Genomic DNA, 18,082 nt, shown 5'->3' with positions numbered 1-18,082 from the left:
TATAATGAAATGTTCTAATCTCTTAATCGATGTGGAATATCCAACAAGATAATTAAATAGTAAATGAACTGGTGAGCATGAAAGTAAGCATTACATGGCACATCGAAGAAGGGAATCTTGGAGCAGCAAGTTATAGTGTGACAACGTCATCCGCATTAACTCGCTTTCAGGTAGACCCAAGGTCCCAACTTGGTCGCCAACTTGCAAATAATAAAAATGCCAAACATTACCCACAATTATCGCTCTTTTATACTCTTTTGAGTAAGACAAATAATAAATTAAAGAGTACATATACCTCATACCTGTACCCTATTTTTTTACTTTATATTTCAATCATATAGTTTACAAAATTGTCTCATGAACATTAACTTGTCTATAGATTGAAAATCAACAAATAAGATTGAAAATGTACTCTGGATAAGTATTTCTCTTATTCTTTTTAATGGATATATTTTTTAAATTCTTTATTTTTATTTAAATCTTTTTTTACTGTTCAATTTAACATTAATTAATTACTTACTGTCTTATCAATTCTTTTTATCCAATGTTTAATTTATATAACTATTTTATTTTCAAAATTATTGTAATTTTTAAATTCTTTACATTTTCTATGAAATCTTATCCGTATTTGATGGAGCACTATAAAAGGTGACATAAAAACAGTTAAACTTTTTTTAAATGTACCCTATATTTAATATATAGTATGAAAGCTAATTATTTTTGAGTGACTCAATGACACCATCGGTTGAATTTGTGAAATACATATTTGCGAAGAAGAAATTTTTAAAATGAATATTATTATAAAGTGCACTTACTTATATACAACGAAAAACTCTAATCTCTAGTCGATGTGGGATCTCCAACAACTATCGTTAGAATCAATGATTAGTTATACAGTTTATCTAAATAATGAAAATTTGTGAAAATACCTTTCAATAAAAGTTGTTAAAATCACTAATTGCAATGGTTAAATAAAAGTAAACATGATCTTTAAGGTTAGTTCTGTATAAATCACAAATATTCTTCATTGCAAACAACCCTATTATAATGACTATGAAATGTAAAGCTTTCATTCTAAGTGTGTCATGCTTGGCATGTCTAAAATTCCAATTTGACAAAATTGATTAAGTTAGAACAATTTTATGTTATTTGATCCACATGATGGATGCTTTTTCTATAAGAGAAGTTTTGTCTTTTTTTTAATAAATAAAAAATTTAAAATATCTCTGGAATTAATTCTTTGTATACAAAATATTTTTAACTATGAGTATTTTTGTAAGTTCAATAAAAAATAATTAAATATTAACTTATTTTGAATATATTTCTTAATAAATATTTATTAAAAATAAAAAATAAAATAAAAACTATTTAAAAAAATTAAAATTAACTTATACGAAAACTAATTTGTAAAAAACTTCTTAAGTTGATTTGTCTAACTTTTTATTTATAAGTTAATTTTAACTTATAAGAAATAATTTCTTTTACAAAAATATTTAGAGAATTTTTTATCACAATATATGTTAACAGTTTGAAATCCTTGAAAATCCAACTTTGTTTCAAATTAAAAAAATGTTTTAGAAACTTTACCTCTCAACATCTAATCAGTCAAAGTTAAAGTAATAAATATATTACTGGATAATTAAATTCATAAATTATATATTTTTATCTGCATATAACTAACAAATATATTAGATATTAATCTTACTCGTGTTAGTCTGAATATACTAACACAAAAAAAGTCTTCTTCCATTCAATAATTATATTTGAAATCAAGAATATTTTTCGTTAATACCAAATAATTTTTTAAAATATATAACTTTAGGATGAGTTTAATGGTATTAACTTTTTTAATACAAATGAATTATTTTAACGAGTTGAAAATTAATATGTATATTATTTTATCTAAATATAATATTTGTATTATTTTTTATATCTAATATACATAATTGATATTTTAAATAAAAATAATTTTAAAAAACAATATAAAGTATGAAAGAAAAAAAGATAATATTATGAAATAATTAAAATGTGTGCGGTCACTTTTAATAAATAGATTATCTATATTATTTTTCATATTAAAATATAATTAAAAAATACTTACATAGACGGGTTAATGGATGATTTAGAAGGTGTATGGTCTAGGAAAGTGACTTTCATTGCACGCAGAAAGGGTGCTTCTCTAAAGTCTGTCCAAGTGACAGAACTTACGTCATAATTTATTGTAGTGAAGACCTGCGTTCGTGCAGTCCCTTTAAAAAAAATAATAAAAAATATATATAATTAAAAGTAAAATATAAATATAAAATATGTGAATAATGAAAAAGAATTTTATTATGTGTTATTATAGATGAATCAATTAATCATATTGTTGATACGAACATAGAAAAGATTACATATTCTATATAGTAACATTACTTAGGAGAAAGAGAAATTAGAAGCAAAACAGTTTTGGAAAAATCTTAACTTTTGTGTTAGTAATTAGAAGTAAATTAGGAAAATGTAAAATTTAATATTTAATTAAGAGGATGGAGAGAGAAGGATATTTAGGTCTTAAATTAGCAGGAGAGTCATGTGATGACAGATGATTATTGTTATTTGAAGTGTCAATATCAAGTTACATAATAGTGTATAACAAAAAAAAATTTATAAAAAAAAAGTAGCATGAGAATATGTGTTTTTGTTGAATAGAGAGACTGCATCCGCACCAAGAAGCTTGGAATTTGTGGTGTTCCCCAATTATTGAAAGGGAACGTTGGTGAAATCCGCGTCACACCTTTGGTCGATTACCTTGTCCTCCTTCGAATAATTTTGCTTGCCACATCCATTTTTTTCATATTCCATGTTTTTATCCACATGCCAACACCGTATAAGCACCTATTCTTTATTCTCAACCTAGTTTGAGAAGACACAAGATTTTTCTGGAATAATATCCTTCTCTAGTTGAGTATGCAGTTTACTTTTTTTTTTTTTTTTTATGTAGTCACGTTGCTAACTAAACAACTCTTCTCCTCCTTCGAAATTGGTGTTTCTAAATGAACTAGTCTTAACTCATTTACTTCTATGTAGCTAGGTTGAGTCATGACAGGCCAAAAAGTCTTTTAAAAATTAAGATTTAAAAAGTTAAAGAGATATTTTTTATTTAAAAGTAAAAGAGTCTGACAATCTATCCATCAGTTTCTTACTTTTAAGAAATAAGTTTAGAAACCTTTAAGATATATTTCCTCTAACTTATCGGAATAAAATATGGTATCAACTAAATAAATCTAGAAATTATTAGTTTAAGTTGAGTTAAAGATATTTAATTGACATGAATAAAATTTTAACACAAATTAATCAAATATCACTTTTTCAAATTTCAATTAATAAACATAAAGTCGTCAACTCATATATATATATATATATATATATATATATATATATATATATTCTCGAAACAATAAAATGTCTATTATGACATTCACATTACTCAAGTCATACTTTCAGAAGACAACTTAAATTTAGAGATTTGCACTTGTCGTACTATCTCATTGTGAATCCATACATTTATACACATAAAATAATTTCAATATCATATAACTTAGTATGACAAGGTTAATTTATAAGAACCTGAAAGATAAGTTATTTTTCACATTCCATAATCACATGAACCTCCTTCGACTCTCAACACCTGATAATCTTCATCTATGTGATTTCAATATATCAAAAGAGTTGTTCTTCTAAATGAATCCTCAGTCAATGCACATCTTAAACAATTTCAACATAGTATATGCAAAAATAAAAATTTCAGTTTTCAGTTTTTTTAGGCTAGATTAAGCGAAAATCATCTAGCTTAAGCAAGAATGAACTCACTCAAGAAAAATTCTTCTCGCTTGAGCAAAAATCAACCCAAGAACACCCCAAAATTCACTCCATTTTCACTTGAGGGAAAGTTGGTCTCTTCTGAGAAAAAACGGACCCAAAAGTACCCCATTTTTCACTATATTCTCGCTTGAGCGAAAATTATCTCGCCTGATCAAGATATGTTATGTTATCACATTTTCACCCAAAAATTCCATTCATATTGTTATGTTATCAAACATACCAAATCAAAGTAACAATTTCCTACTAGAGTTGGATAACAATTATAATAAAGCTAATCTATAATACCATCTACATATATTCAACATCTCTAAATCAAAGTCATTTAGAATCAAACAACCAATACTTACAAATTCTTACATTTCAATTATATCATAATACAATTCAACTCATTCATACTACCATTCAAACACTTTCAATCTTAATCAAAACACATTCAATAACTTCTCCATATCAAATTCAACATATACTATACAAAATTATCAAAATCAACCATTTCACATTTAATTTCATTCAATACATTACTTTACTCAAAAGCAAACAATCTTGCAAGGAGATTTTGAAATTGGTAGCCACGTCAACCCCACATCTAGGCCTTCTAACCTATGGTTTTATTGAAAATTTAAACTAGCTTCCCTTACCTGAGTTTGAGTATGTACTCACTAAAAGCTCCAACTCGTACAGAGTTCAATGACAACTTAACCTGCACCACAACGTCTTGATAAAAAAATACAATTATATCTCTAAGACTCTGAGCTAACAGAGACTAATTCTGAAGCTAAAAGTGTCACATGCAAAGACCTATATTAAAGTGAAACATAACCAGATCAAAACTGACTCAAAGGAAAAATAAGCAAAAGTGAACTTATGTTTTCTAAAACTTTGACCGGACAGTCTTGTAGTATTTGTTACCAGGAATGCAATGGCGGACTCTGATCGTCATTATGATGACATAGATTTTCGGTAAGTTAGAGAGAAGACAAAGGAAGGAAAAAGGAAAAGTTTAAAGAGATGATGGTTCTTTTAAAATGAAACATGACTAACTAATTTTTCTATTTATATACTTTTTTATTTATTTTAATAATAAAATATTTATGTGTCATTCTAAAATATATCACTTGTACTCTAAAGTTATTTTCTAGGTCCTTACAATTTCTAACTTCGAATGATTTGTAGTTGTTTATATTGAGGTAAGTCATAAATGTTTGAGTTGAAGCAGAATTAAAGATATGTTGTTTGAGATTAATTTAAAATGTTTAGAGTTAAGCTAAATTAAAAGATGTATCGATCAAACTTTAGAATCTAGAGTAATTGATACATAAAATCTTGACAGTTAATTAGATATCAATTTATAATTTTTATTAATAATAGAAACTACTTTAGATAAAAAACTTTTTAATTTATAATAATATCTAATTTAGTTAATATAGTAACTATTTTTTTTCTAAAATTAATTTTTATTTAATAATTTTTTTATAGTGATTGAACATGTTAAAGTAAGTCGAAGATTTTTCAATGATCGACCAAAACTCAGTCCGATACAATTTCATATAACTTTTTTTTTTCTTAAAATCGTACCTGGTAAAAACGATTTCTAATTTTTTTTTTTACTGAAGTCAAACTTACCAAACATAACTATAATAAAAGAAAAAAAGTAAAACTCATGTTTGGAAAAAACATTTTTTTACAAAGCACAATTTGTTAAACACTACATTAGTTCAAAAATAAAATAAAAGTCATGAAGATAAAAAAAAAAAAAAAATTATACCAAAAAATTCGTACTTATGAAATACAACCTTTTGTGATAAATAAAAAAAGTTGAAATTGAACTTATAAAATGGAACTTTTTCAAGACCATAATGATAATTTTTTTAATAAATAGGTAGATGGTAGATTAGGTGTTGTGGGTGTGTTGTTGAAGAAGCAAATCCCTGTATTTTCAACTTAATTTGGAGTCTAGGTGAGGAGCATGGAGAGAGTAGATAGAATTTGGAGTGGAATGAATGACATGATACATTACATATTACCTTAGAGACGTTGAACTTGAACATGTGTGTATGTAGTGGAAATGGGTTGAGGCAGAGATGCTTGTTGAGGGAAGGTTCCGTGGGCTCCATGCCAAATGCGGCGAGACGCAGCATTGCAAAATCAATTAATAAAGCCATTTCTTTCCATTCACCTCATTCGCAACTCACTTTCTCCTCTCCACACTCTTATTGGATCACATGGGATTTAGCACAATTTTCTAGTTCTAATTTCTCTAGTAAAGTGGCTCCCACTCACTCCTCATTTAGGACTTGTAGGACAAACAAAACTTACAACATATTTCATCAAATTTAAACTATAAAGTAATACTACAATGGATTACACTTTTTCACACTATAAATAAATAAATAAAACAATATCAAATATTAATACAAAATGCCTATAAATATGATGACTGTCACTCAAAAAGTAATTTTCCTAAAATTCTTAAAAATATATCGAATTAGCTTAAAAGTATATAAAGAAAATGTAAATCATGACTAGCAACATAAATATTGAAACTAATTTTTAATCATTGTTTATGTTTCGAAAATGACATTTCAATAAATTAAAATTATTCTGGTATGGTTTGAGAAGATATTTTCATTTCTATTTTGTTGATCTTGTTAATTTTTTTTTTCAAACTTAGGAGTGAGATTATTTGTAAAAAAAATTTCAATGCTTGAGTTAATATTTAAAATATTTAATATAATCGAAAAGGTATATTTATATGGATAATGTGAATTTATATATAAAGATGAGGGAGAATAGTGGTCTAGATTAACACAATTTCAAAGTTAATATTGGTATAATTTGATAATACAAATTGATTAGCGTATTTTAATCGGTTTCAATCATTATTTATTTATTTGTCATTTTAAATTTTTAACCTGATTTTGGTAAAGTTTTTTAAAATAATTTGATCTTGTTGTTTCTAGTGTGGTTTGACGAGATGGTATCGCCTAAGCATAATCTTGGTTAGGTTGATAGTATTGAATATTAATGAACTCGGATGTACTATAAAAATATTTATAAACTATCTTTAATTTTATAAAATAATCAAGAATATATTAATAAAAAATAATAACATGATACAATTTAAGAGGTGTTTTGTAGAAAATAATTCAGACAAACTTCTTAAAAAGTGTATATTTGGGGAGAAAACAAAACTAACTGTTTAACATATAATAACAAGATATTAATTAAGTAAGAATGAGATTAATTATTATAAATAATCTATTAAAAAAGTTTCAAAAACACTGTTCTTTGAAAATATTTTGATTAAAAATATATAATATATAAAAATAGTTAGAGTATGAAAAAAGTTAATTAGGGTGTGGTAAAAATAGGGTGTTATAATGAGTAAGAATTGGACAACACAGGAAGAGGGGGAAAAGTAGACACTGACGCGAGCCGTGGTCTTTTTGCTATGTCTTTGGTAAAGGCAAAGGAAACGAAGGTGAAGACGCAATCACCAGTTTTGTTGCACCTCGATTCCTATTGTCATTCTAAATTTTTATGCCTCCTTGCATACTCCAAAGGCCACCCAACAACTTTTGCTTCTTTCTCTTTCCCACCCTTTCACTCTGTTAATTTATTATTCATTGCCTACAGTTACATAATTAGTAACAGGTAAATAAATAAATCCAAAACATTCACTGCTACTCCCCCATCAAAGCCGGGGAATTGGACTCCTAAGATGATTCCAAAGCCAACAACATCAGCTAAAGTTCGTGTAAATGCCACTTCTATCAGTAATTTCAAGACTTCATAAAGTCTAGGATTTCGCAAAAGAGATCCTTACCAATAAAGTTCTTTTTCCACTGTCCATAAAGTTGTTCAAACTTCAAACTCTTGCTATCTCCCTCTGTGCCTAAATTGTGTAATCGCAAGCTATCAGAGATTCTGCCATCTTCAACTACAGATGCTTGTTTATTTATTTTACTATAAATTAAAAGCACAAATTCAAAGGGATGCAATTCAATATTGTACAACGTTGAAGGCTTTAAAGGGCAGGTAAATAAATAAAGACATATATGGATTGAGTCTGAGTCATCACACAGCTCCCATTTGCCATGAATGGATCAGGTCAATTTCTTTAACGTAGCTGGTAAACCTGAACGCAGATAATCAAAACCTGAATATTCATCATCCTTTTCAATTGCTTTAAATTAAGCAATTCACCAAAATAAATTTACCGCTAAAACTGTATCCAAACATGTATGGGTGACACGAATCTGCTAAAACTGTATCCAAACATGTATGGGTTACACGAATGTCTCGTCTCCATATTTTCTATATTTTCTTTACCAGTAAAACTATCGCGAAAATAAAAGATGTATTTAATTATTTAATACTTAATATTCATCATAACATGTTTCATAGAACAAAACAAAAGAAAAAGGAAAAAGATAAGGAAAATTTATCACCGACGAACTCTCATCTTTCTCTCCCTGCCTGTCTGTCTACAAAGAACACCAGAGAGAAAAATCCTGTGCCGGTGTTCTGACAAAATCTCACCGGATTAAATTCCGGGAAAACCTCTTCTCTAAACGAAAGCGTTAAAAAGAGGGAAAAAAGGACACGTAAGCGAGATCCCTCAACCACGAATCTCATAGAGAGAGGAGAGAGAAGACTCTCAAATGAAGAGGTTCAGCACTTTCCGGTCTCCGTCGGGAGCGTAGTGATCTCCGATCGCGCTTTCCAAGCACGCCGCCGTCGTGGTCCCGGACTCCTCCGAGTTTATCGACGGCGATCTCGGCCATCGAATTTCCTGTCGGCAACCGAAGTTCGCCTGCAGGAAACTCGGTGTCAACCGGAGATTGAGATCAGTGGTGGCCGTCTGCAGCTTAGCAAGCTCTTCCAATCGCTTGCGCTTACCACCAGAAGCAGCCTTATCGGACATCGAACCCGGCAACCGGAAAATCGGGTTCGGATCTCGGACCCTCCATTTGTCGTTACAGGTAACTTCGCCTTCGGAAGCGTCGTCAGGAGTGGGAGCGCCGAGGCCAAGAAGCTCCGGCACAGGCCTGACGGTACCGCCACGGAGGACCGTTTCAACCGCCGCCTGGCACACGTGCCAGTTTCCAGTCCATAAAAGGCCGACAGCGCCGTTGACGGGATTCACCGTTCGTCCACAAGCCTCAAACAAAAGAGACTGAAACAGAGCTGCATAAAAGAAGCGCCATCAGACACGAAAACAGAAAAAAAGAAAACTGAAGTGCGTAAGTGAAGTGAAAGTAAAATTTAGTTACCGGGCCTTTGGGCCTCAGGGACGTTGGAAATGAAGGACATGAGGTCGGCACGACCGAAGAATTTGGCAACAAAAACAGTGGCGTGACCTTGGGCCTCGGGAGTATCGATCCACTGTAGACACGGCCGCAGGATACAAGAGTCGCTGCAACCCTTTCGAAGGACGCGGCACCCGTTGCAACTCATGCCTCCTTTTGAGAAAGAAAGAGAATGGTGTGTGTCTTTTGCTTTGTGAACTCTGCAGAATCACCCTCACATGAAGGCAAAGCAGAGGAAGACAAGAAATAACGGGAATGGAAGACGGAGAGGCGGAGAATGGAAGTTGAGCCGGGGTGCAGTTGGGGTATAAATAAACGTTAACGTGACGGGAGGAGCGAGAGGGAGAGAGAGAGAGAAAGGTTGGGATTTAACCATGGTTAGGTTAATTTGGAGTGAGTTAGTGTTAGTGTTAGTGTTATTGGTAGTGCGTGCGGTGGCTTGTATGGAAGGGTGAGATTCCAAGGAGTTGGGCGTGAGCGGCTCCGTGTCTCCGCGGATGGATGTTCCTCCACCGTTGGATTCTTTACATTTTCTACAATTCAGATATTGATGGGTGCCTGTCCTTTTCACCTGTGGAATGAATCATACTGTTACTTGCCTTCCATTTCCTCATGCAACTCTTCCCTAATCTTCCTTTTTCTTATTAAGACAATAATAGTATTTGCACATTATACTAGTATTTATATTCTTTTTATTATTATTAAAATAAACAACACACAATTTGGAATGTTTCACTTTTGGCACTGAGGGAGTAGAATATTTGTTACGGGTATTTGGTATTTTCGGTAAAAACTTACGGATTTAGCTTCACTACAGTTTATGCATTAATTATGGTGCATAAGTATTTGTAGAAAATTATGAGCGGTGTGCTTGATCTATGCAAAGAAAAAAAAATAGAGATAGAGAAAATAAATAGCTCAGAATAAAATAATGATGGAAGTACTTCGCTTTAAGAGAAAAAAAAAGCAATATATATATATATATATATATATATATATATATATATATTAGAAATAATTTTTTGTTTTGTGTTTAAATATAAAAAGAGTAGAATAATGTTTTACAAGATGCATTTTTGCTTCTTTTAAAAGTTAAAAAAAATATAAAGTTGACTGTTTTATTAACCCATCACAACGGAAAAGAATCACTATGAAATAGTTTTCGACCGTTTCAAACCTTTGTTTGTGGAAATTGATAGGTGGCAACCCTATTTTTTTTATCTTCTTTGTGACATGTTTCATTACAATCAGACAACTATATTTTTTTTCTACTTATTTTATCTATTTTCCTTTTGTTTCTTCAATATTTCTCATCTACCAAAGAAATTCAGAATTAAAGTAAAAATATTAAAGTAAAAATTTAGAACTTACGTCATTTTTTTTTTTTGAATTTTGATTCCATGGTTCACATAAGTTGCAGATTATTTTAACATGGTTTAAAGGTAAAATCACCATAAATTTATCTCTATTGTGGTAATTTAAACACGTTATAAAAATTGTGATATTTTTGTTTGAATTTGGGGTATAAAAATGTAAACAATAATAATATCGAACAATTGGTTCATGAATACTTTAAGAAATGATTTTAATGAATTTCTCATTTGGAAAAAGGTAAATTGAAACATTCAATAATTAACTCAATAGATATAAACATTAGTGAATGTAATCAAAAAATTGTGTGTATGAATCAACAAATATTTTTTTAGTAATTACATAGATTATATTTGTTTATTTATTTTTAAAACCTTAATATAACAAGGTAATTACTATAATTATATATGTCACACTCTAAACATGTATTTTTTTTTATCTTATAACTTATTTGTGAGACAAATATCATAAATTTTTTACTTGATAAAACTTGAAATTCAGGAACATGTTACATGTAAAAGTTTTTCCTGTAATTTTGATTCATCTCTTTTTGTTTGTCACTAAGTTTATAAAAGCTAACATGCTTAATCTTAAAATAAAAATTAAGGTAAGGGTGACAATTTATAATACTTAAAATGGTTAATCTTAACAGAGAAAAATAAGGTAAGATAGCATTCTAACATTTATTTATTTTTTTCATATAATTGACCACCTAGTTACAATATAAAAAAAATATAAACTCTCTTCAAACCCTTAATACTCTGTTTGCTTGCAATGAGGAGAGGGAGGGACAATTGGGTGTTGAGGATACTAATTTAAACTTTGTTCCACTTGTTATTATATCCAACAATTTGGACAAATATTTATAATTTGATTCACTTTACTTATTAAATAAATAAAAGCCAGATAACTTAATTAAGGGCATTTAAACACTTAAATAAATTATTCATGAATAAAAAATAAGATAAAAAATAAAAAAAGCAGTACAAATTAGAAGTGATTTGGTGGTTAAATAAAATAAATTGAAATTGGGAAAACGGGGTTTGAAAACTAGTGGGTATTTTTTACCAATGAGCATAGAATGACGTGCACATGCACGAGTTTTGTAAAGAAATAATTCCGCAGGAAGTGCAAGGGTGTGAGAAGCTAAAGTGGGAAAAGGGAATAAAAAAAGTTATAAAATGAGAGGGATATATTGTATTTAAGGCACTAATGATTGAGGGTTTGGTGTAAGATCAGGAAACACAAGCATTGTTAGCCTACCACTTCAGACATTTAAATTGCACCAAAGTCAAATTTTCTTAGTTTCTATTCTCCCCAACAAGCAGCACACAGATTTTGCCTCAACTTCTCCTTCACCTTTAATAAATGCAAAACCATGCCAAGATTCTCGTTTTTCAAAGCCAAAATATTAATTTTACTGCACAGTTAAATGTCCAAAAGAGCATCCTATTCGTACACACATCAAAATTTAATACCACATGTGTAAGAAACAAATATTTATTTGCTATGTTGACCAGCATAGACAAATGGGATAACTCATTGAGAACCCAAAACCAAACTCTAGTTACGCCTCTGGGAAACACTATATTCTTTCTTTTTCATTTGTTTAGTATTTGATTAGTACTGTTATCACTGTTGTGTGCAAACCTAAACCACCGACCCTGCATTGTCGTGGGGTTATTTGATGTCGTGTCACTTTTTTCATAAAATAAGAAACAAGACACGTCTAGCTGATTAAGCAACGTCTGATTCGTTTCTTTATTGTATTTTTCTAATAATGACGATTCGATTGCTTTTCCGCATTCATTCAATTCATCGGACAAATAAATATGAATATTTTGTAAGCACAGCCAAACATATTACAAGATTTTAAATAACTTGGACATATTAAATGGCAAAAATTAATTTTAACTAACCTTATAAAATTAATTCATCAATGTTAGAAGATTCTTTTTGAAATTGTGAGAAAAAAATAAATAGGGAAAACATGCCTGAAACTTTATATTTGCTTCAAATTCCTCACTCTAATTGCTACTACCATTAAGCATCAAATCTTTGTCACTAAACCACTTCAATATTATTACTCCCTCTGTATCCAACTATAGGCAACATTATTCTTATCAAACTCTAATCCAACATTTTTCTTAAATCGGTAACGGAGATAATATTAGATAGAGACGGAAAGGATAACTCAATTCATATATACAAGCATCACAATTGTTTTTCATGCTTAACAGAGGGTTTTGGACCATTAAAAGAAAGAACATCTTTAAACTTAGCCATAATCAAGATTTAAATTCAACTGACTCCATCATACTCCACAATCGACACGTCGCTTTTGAAGACAACATAATTGCTATGCAATCATGAATAAAGGGAGAGAAAAACCTCCACACATTTATGCATGGCCTAATTCATTCTCATCCTCTGCACTTCCAAATTTCTGCACATGAACCTGTTACCACAACTGTTGAACGTTTTTCATGGGTGAACGTGGCAGGAGATGATTGTTAAATTTAAGTTTCAGATGCCAAAGATGTCAGAGACTAAAGATGAGCACAATTTATTGTATATAAGTGGATGTAAACTTTATCTCATAAATCGATTTTATGAGATTGAGTTAGACTTAAAGTTTACTTCATCAATCATCCATAATATGTTGTTTCACGCACAATATATTGTTTCACGCACAAACTCGTAAGAAGAGTGTGTTGGTCTCACATAAACTAAAAGTGAATATATTTTATTATATATAAATGAATGCAAAATTTATTCAAAAATTATATTTAAAGTTCATTTATTATAATTTAAAAATTTATAACCATGCGTTTAGCCGGTGAATTAATTGTTCTGTACTTTTTTTTTTCTCAAGCACGAAAACTATGGTATGCATCCATGCGCAATTAAAGACCATTTAAAATAGTAAAATAAGTCAAAACAGAGGTGTATGTGCAAATGTTCAAATTAAAACTTTTGTTCCATTTAATTCGTTATTGTGTACTTTTAATGAAAATAGTTTTAAAATAATTGGCTTTAAGACGAAGTCGATACTTTTTATGAAAAAAAAAACATTTTGCACTTTTGGAATGATATAATACTTGTTTAAAAAAAATTGAATAATAAAAATTATTTTTTAAATATAAATATTAATATGCATCGCGAGTTACATAATTATAGTTCTGTGCCAATCTTACTTTTCTTGGTGGTATTAAGTGTGTATATATCTGTCCACATCAAATCATTAATCTCTTTTATATGATATTATTAAAATAATTTTTATTTCCATAAGACATTCTGTAAATTATTTTTTTCTGATATAGCAGTTGTTGGTGAGAGATTTGAGTTTTGTTTCAGATGCCAGTTTTTTAGTTTTTCATTTTTCTTTTGCAATTGGTTTTAAGTAGAAAAGCTCGAAAGATAAATATAGTAACAAAGTGTTCTTTAAATATTGATAAAAATTGTACTAATATGAATAACCTAGATAATACTTTTCACCATCTACACAATTTGTTGACGTGTCGATAGTCTTCTAGATCTTTGAACTTCTTTTTCTCATTGTGTGTGTTTTGCCAGTCATGATATCTGCTATTGTACTCTGACGCTTAAGTTAATATTAGTATTTTTTGTGTGTTCTAGTAGGATATGAAAAACTTACATTTTCCCCTTTCAGAACCTCTATTTATTGATTGACTTAGACCCTTACTTATGTGGACTGAATAAACGATTTATGAGAATGAGTATATCTTTTAAGTTATTGTTATTGCGAGATATTTATCCACATATTTCACAACGTGTTTTTAACTCTGGACTCTTCTAAATCTAATTGTAACTGCTTTTTTTATTACTTTTTTTATTATGATCGGACCAAATTTTTCAGTCGTCCAAAGTTCTATCGATAAAAAAAAAATGTTATTATTCAACAATAATAACATTAATTAATATTGTGACTTGATAATGAAATTTGGAATAAAACTCCCCTTCAACTTCAACGTGCCCTACCAATGAAACTAGAGCAAAAGAAAACACACTTAACCATTAATGAAAAGTTTATTGGTCCATTGCTATGGGTGAAGAAGAGAGAGAATGAGGCAGCAGTTCTAAACCAGAAGCATCAATATGTCCTTGTCGTGACAGACATGGCATCCTTATCATTTTGCTTCACTTTCTTTTTTCTAATTACATCTGGTAAGAATTTACTACCTGTGATAGAAGTGACACTGATAAATATTGATAGATGCAAGAAAGAAGATAGAAACATAACATTTTTACTTAAAAATGAAACGAAATATTAGTAATATATATATTAATAAGTACATTTCTGATTTCATGATAGAATTCTTATCCTGTCACTCTCGGCTGCATTGGATGGAATTGCAGGCAACTTCTATCTGATGACTGATCAGTGAGTCACGGTGTTGACTTTAGCGACAGAAACAAAGTTTCTTTCTTCTTTCTTGTTCCCATCCATACAAAGGACGGTCTCCTCATGGCACCTATACTATAAGATTATTACCTTTTACCCTCCCAATTTTCACATTACCATTCATATTTTTTCAATCAAACTATTATTATTTTTTCCATCACTGTTTTAGGACGATCTTTACAAGTTTGCTTTAATTCAATTAGGTTAATGTTGTTTGGAGTACAATTTGGTAGGATAATTTGGGTTGGATAATGACTGCAATCTGGAATCACATAAATTTTATCATTTTTAAAAGGAATGTGACTGATGTGTTAGAAATATTTGTAATGGTGCAAGTAAATGTTTAGTTTTGGATTTCTGTAAAAATTCTTTCTGCTTTGTTTTTCTATTCTAGTTGGTGTTTGGAACCATTAGTGTGTATGGAGATGATTTCTTGAAGTTTTTTAGGTTTTAAGTACGGATAGTTAGATTGGTGGTATTTGTTAAAAATTGGTTATTGTGTATTTTGCATAAGATTGAACCACCCCGAAAGTGATTCTCATTTATTTATTTTTTATCGCTGATAAAAAAAAGTTAGCGACAAGAAAAATTTATGTTAATTTTATGTTACTAAATTTATGTATATTTTATATCATATTTATAAAATTTAAATAGCTATTTCTTTTTACATTTTTCAATTATTTTTAAAAAAACTATATTTCTTTAAATAATTTTAAAATAAAACATTTAATCAATTTAATAAATTTAATTTAACTAATTTATATCAAAATTTTAAAATTAAAATATTTATTATAACATTAAAATAAATCAATATATCATAAAATTAAACATACAATAAACAATTCAAAAATAAAAATATTATAATTAAATAAATTTAAAACAAATAATCTTTAAAAAATTAAAATACTTAAATATAATAATGCGTTGGTTAGGGTGACGTTCATTTTTTAATCTTAGTACAACTTAAATTAGGCATTGTTGTTCTTGACCCGACGGAATTTTTTTTTTTTTTTTTTTTTTGAGTTAGACTGTCCACAAAAATTAGTTTTGTGTTGATTTTTTTTAAGTGTTTTCGTTAAGCCGATGTAAATGTATAGCACCTAATTACGCGTTTTCATAGTTGATAAAAAAAATCTTAATAATTAAAACCTTTAATAAAATATAAATTAATTTAGAAAATTAAAATTAAAACTACTTAATAACTTAGAAAGAAATTAGGAATATGTTTTTCTACAAGTAAAATATCAAAGGTAAAAGGAATTAGGATTTTTTTCCTACAAAAACTTTGTTGAGCTATTTTTTGCTTGTATGAACTTCAAAAACTTATGTTTTCCGACATTTCTCCTCTGATGTTTTACTAGACATGTATCACAAGTGTTTTTAAGGTATTTACCAATGTTCTAGTATTCATGATGACTAATAAGTTTTGAGGAGAAAATCTAATTAACTATTTTTAGTAGATATATTTTTTTAATTGAATTTCTTTATAATATATATTCAAACTGGAAAACTATTTTACGAGATTAAGTCTAAGAGTCACTTATGTAATTTTGAAAACTTTCTTATATTTTTATTACATATTGTAAATATAGTTACACTCAATAGTCACGTTAAAAACAAACCCAAAAATAATCTATGATTAGAATTAAAAAATATACTATCTTTTCTAAGGTTCCTAAAAAACGGTTCTATGGTAAAAGGAGATAGGAACTAAAATTTTCTCCTCTATAACTATTTAAAATAATATATAAGATATTAAATACGGACTAAAATTTTCTCTTTATGGTCCTAATACTTTCTTAATTTTTTATCTCTTGATCTTTTTTTCTTTTTGACATTGAAATACTCGAATCAAATATACTTTTATCTCTCAAGTAGACAAGCCCAGATTTAAGCCTCTCAAGCAAAATTTAGGAGTGGCTATTGCTAACTTTATAACACAATGCTTCACAGAGTTTCATGGTAGGATTTTCATATCAGAATTCTCTTTTTTTTTCGTGTTTGCTTTTCATAGTATAAGCATAGTGCATGTTTTAAGTTGTCCAACATACTTTGTAGAACTAATTAATTACAAAAGGCAGAAAATAGGACACAGAAGTGAGAACATAAACATATCTCTCACGAGCACTATGTAGCACTCGGCCGGCTTCGGTAAATGAGGTTTGGGAAGGGATTTAGATCGGAGTAGTTAATGAGGTCAGGAGACATAGAAATAAGATTATCTTTAAAGTGGAGTAGTAAATGTACTGGAGGCTTTCGCGTTGGTTCAACTAAAGACTTGGTCTTGGATTTCATCCAAGTCACAGACTGTGTTTTTTTCCTTTTCTGATTGGTGCATAAATTCGTATTAGGATGATCCTATGAGATATTTACTTAGTATGTCAGGTGTTTTTATCTGGGTTAAGATAGAAGTGTTTTTTATAGCCATAGTGTGATTAAGGTTGTCATTATGTATAAAAAAACACAATGTAACAGTGAACATTGACTTTTGAACTTAGATATCATCAATTTAGAAAATATTTTAGATGGAATTTTTTACTATACAAACCTAATATCCGTAGTACTTCTAAAAATATTTGACATTCAAAATAATAAGAATTATAGTATAAATATTGTGGACAAATACACGAGACCTTAACAATTTATATGGCACCAGAAAATGTTGCATGGTAGATCTAGAACGCACTTTTGAACTTTTTTGTATTGACATCACACATAATTGGAACAAAATCCATGGTGGACCCATTCCCATGCAATATTATTATAGATTAAATTAACATTCACATTTATCATAAAACGGCTAATCTATATATTTTCATTCACAATAAATTTTTTTCAAAAAATCAGAATTGTTCAGTTTACTTTTTTTAGAGTTAATGCTTTTAGTTTGATCATTCACGTTATTCACAGTCAATCAGAATACAAGATAAGGAATAGACTATTCTTGATGTCATTAAAAAAAATTGTGAAATAAAAATTAATTTTAAACACCAAAATAATTAGTTACTATATTAACTAAATTAGAGACTATTTTATAAACTAAAAAATATTATTGGTATATAAAATAGTTTTCTATTATTAATAAAAAATTATAAAGTAGTTTTTAAATTGG

At 29.0% G+C, this 18,082-nt stretch overlaps 1 protein-coding gene and 1 non-coding gene across 2 annotated transcripts; one reads left to right on the top strand and one right to left on the bottom strand.

Moving 5' to 3' along the window:
- Positions 1-2,093: 2,093 nt before the first annotated feature.
- On the top strand, positions 2,094-2,253 carry LOC137813123 (U1 spliceosomal RNA). The gene has a single exon (XR_016519082.1). It is a non-coding gene; the product is annotated as a U1 spliceosomal RNA (small nuclear RNA).
- Positions 2,254-8,202: 5,949 nt separating this feature from the next.
- Positions 8,203-9,830, bottom strand: LOC137810050 (LOB domain-containing protein 37). Its single transcript, XM_068611172.2, has 2 exons — positions 9,138-9,830; positions 8,203-9,051 (listed from the first exon to the last, which is right to left on the bottom strand). Exons 1-2 carry the CDS (start codon positions 9,319-9,321, stop codon positions 8,522-8,524), a joined length of 714 nt encoding a protein of 237 aa, XP_068467273.1. The 5' UTR covers positions 9,322-9,830; the 3' UTR covers positions 8,203-8,521.
- Positions 9,831-18,082: the final 8,252 nt, after the last annotated feature.

The sequence above is a fragment of the Phaseolus vulgaris genome, chromosome 2 (assembly GCF_051622355.1).
Source record: "Phaseolus vulgaris cultivar YP4 chromosome 2, ASM5162235v1, whole genome shotgun sequence".
Classification (NCBI taxonomy): Eukaryota; Viridiplantae; Streptophyta; class Magnoliopsida; order Fabales; family Fabaceae; genus Phaseolus; species Phaseolus vulgaris.
Note: the sequence above shows the minus strand (reverse complement) of the source record. Positions and strands in the feature narration are given on the sequence as shown.